General features: G+C 32.1%; 1 protein-coding gene across 1 annotated transcript; it reads right to left on the bottom strand.

Annotated features, from left to right (window-relative positions):
- Window positions 1–37: 37 nt before the first annotated feature.
- On the bottom strand, window positions 38–1,625 carry LOC108626516 (uncharacterized; the record flags this gene model as incomplete). The annotated part of the gene is made up of 3 exons (XM_018027232.2): window positions 38–446; window positions 581–685; window positions 1,526–1,625. Coding segments are annotated over 3 exons (406 nt in total), but the record flags the coding sequence as incomplete, so codon positions are not given.
- Window positions 1,626–2,618: the final 993 nt, after the last annotated feature.

The following is a 2,618-nucleotide window of genomic DNA, read 5'->3' as shown; positions in this document are numbered from 1 at the left end:
ACCTTCAAATCTGCCTAGTAATTCTTCTCCCAATCATAATTTCTGTTAAGAAAGAAACCGATTTCTAAAATGCTAGTTAATTCGGAGCATAAGGGTTTTCGAAAGTACAGACCGAATTTTGTCTTGATTTACTGAGGAAGAAAGCTGTAAAATGGAATAGCGTGAACTCATATTTTTTGCCTGGTTATACATAAAACAAAGCAAAACACGTCAAAAAATTGACAAATGTTAGAAAAGTCACGTGACTACCCTAGTCCCTTAGGGAAGAAATAAACCTCCGAAAAACTTACCGACATGAACGACGGTAAAGTTAAGTCAATATTGCGAAGACTAGACAACTTGCATTCCAATTTATTACCTAAAACTATCATAGTAGTTACATGTTGCAACGGCATATCATACATATACCAAGTTTCATATATCACGTCATCTGCAATACTTCTACTCTAATTTAAGAAATGGATATAAATTGTTAGTATCAAATGATTAGAGTTTTTTAAATTATTCAAGTAATATATCAACTTTATAATCACTGTGCAGTCAATTTTGTGCTTTGTGATATTAATTAATAGAATCTTACCGCTTCTAGTAATTCTTGCATACAAAAGCACAGTACGTAAAACTGCGTTAGAGCTCCAACCGTATATAATATAATCAAATATTTCTGAAAGTTCATTGTAGAAACCTGCAAAAATACACTTGTTTAGGAACAAGATTAGCAGAAGATTTACATGAAATATATCATTAGTGCTTTTACCCCTTCACATAGAAAGTGTCTTTTCTCAGAGACTCTTGTAAAGACGTACAGCTTTTTGTTAAATTTTATTGCGATACATATAGAACAAGTAAACGGCAATTTCGAATTGGATGCGCTGGAAACCCCGTCCGTAAAATATTAAAATAATAAACAATTAGAGTTCTGTGAAATGTTACTGAGTATTCTCGATGATGATTAAAATTATAAAATAAACTCAAGACTGTACGATGTACACGAATAGAGAAAAAGATCTCTTGTAACAATGAAACACTATCGTATGAGAAGATATGAAGAGGTGAATTTTTGAGCGTGATGCCTTAATAAAAAGAGGAAAAAGATTACTTAGATCAAGGAAGAGTTAGGAAAAGGAAAAGGAATAATAAGAAGGAATAAGAGAAGAAAGGAATAATAAGAAAAGGAATAATATGCAGCTCAAGGACAGAACGTAAATATGACTGATCGCCGTCGATCAATACACATCAATGAAGTGGTTTAGCTATAAGAAAATTGTGTACTCACTTAAATTATTTTTGCAAATTATTTTATTGCATTTACAAATTATGTACTCGTCAGTTATATACTTAAAATATTTTGTATCACTAAAACAATGTGAAACAAAGTAAAATTTCAGTTTTCGGTACAGTAATTAGTAATATTTTTGTAATGGCCATTGTAATATATATCATCAAATTTGCTTTTATTTGTTTTTATTTAGTCATTACGCACATTGTTTTAGGTTCGTTCACAAAAGTTGAAAAATATGCATACCGTAACCAACATAAAACCTAAGAAGCAGAATCGGAAAACGTAATTTATGTAGAGAATTCCAACGTTTGGAGACAGTAATTTCTTCAGTATGGTAGTCAACCTAAAATAAATTTTTTTATTATACACTACTGTTATAATAATGATTGAATCTATACAATTTCGATTGCCATATATTGTCATTAAATCCATGTGACAACGGAATCATTAATTCTTGCTAAACTGAATATAGCATATCAGTGCGTACTATTTGGGATGAATTGCAAATTAAATAAAGAGAGCATGGAAATAAACTAGCAGAAATCGAGAAAAGATATTGAACTGAAAAGAAACATCTAATTGACTGATACACGGTGCATTAATTATTTAAATGTATAAGCAATAGCGTTAATGAATTGAAATCTTGAAGTGAAAATTAACAGCAGTTTAACAAGAAACATACTGTTCATATAATAGTTCATTCAAAACTTTAGCTAACAGGTGTCCATATAATAGAGTAGTCAGATAATGAGTGTTCACATACGAGAAGTCTATTTTGTCCTCTTTCGACAATAGGAAAATATATATAGTAACCCCACATTAATATTTGTTCACGAGCGCTGCACGGGGGAACGTCACATCGAAGTCAATACTCACGTCCCTACACGCGCTCGCATCGGACAGTGTTTTTCGTTAATAATTAAAAAACGGAGTTTTGTCGGCAAAGGAAAAAGTTGTTCAGAATTGTCCCTCGAGGCACTCCCTCTCGCGTCTACTACTAATTGTGGGAAACCCTGTGTGTTTTAAATTACCAATCATACTCGGCCAGTAGAATATCTCTCTGGTTAAACGTAAACATTTAGGGGCACTTTCACCAAGTTCCGAATAGTTTGAGTCACGATTAAGTGTAGCCAATAAAAGATTTTTTAAATATGAGTATCTTTAAACATTGTGATCTAATGTAAAAATTGTTGAACTGTTTGTTATATATCACATGTTAAAATGTATTACATGTATTACGAGCGATCTCTACTTTCAAAATGATAATCACTTAAAGGCTACACTTAAGGGTATACAGGAGTCAAACTAGTACCCCTGGCGGAAAAACGGGGAACTA

This window comes from Ceratina calcarata, unplaced genomic scaffold (genome assembly GCF_001652005.2).
Source record: "Ceratina calcarata isolate Rehan_Ccalc_2016 unplaced genomic scaffold, ASM165200v1 scaffold4069, whole genome shotgun sequence".
NCBI lineage: Eukaryota > Metazoa > Arthropoda > Insecta > Hymenoptera > Apidae > Ceratina > Ceratina calcarata.
The sequence above is the reverse complement of the archived record's forward strand: the minus strand, read 5'-3'. Positions and strand labels throughout refer to the sequence as shown.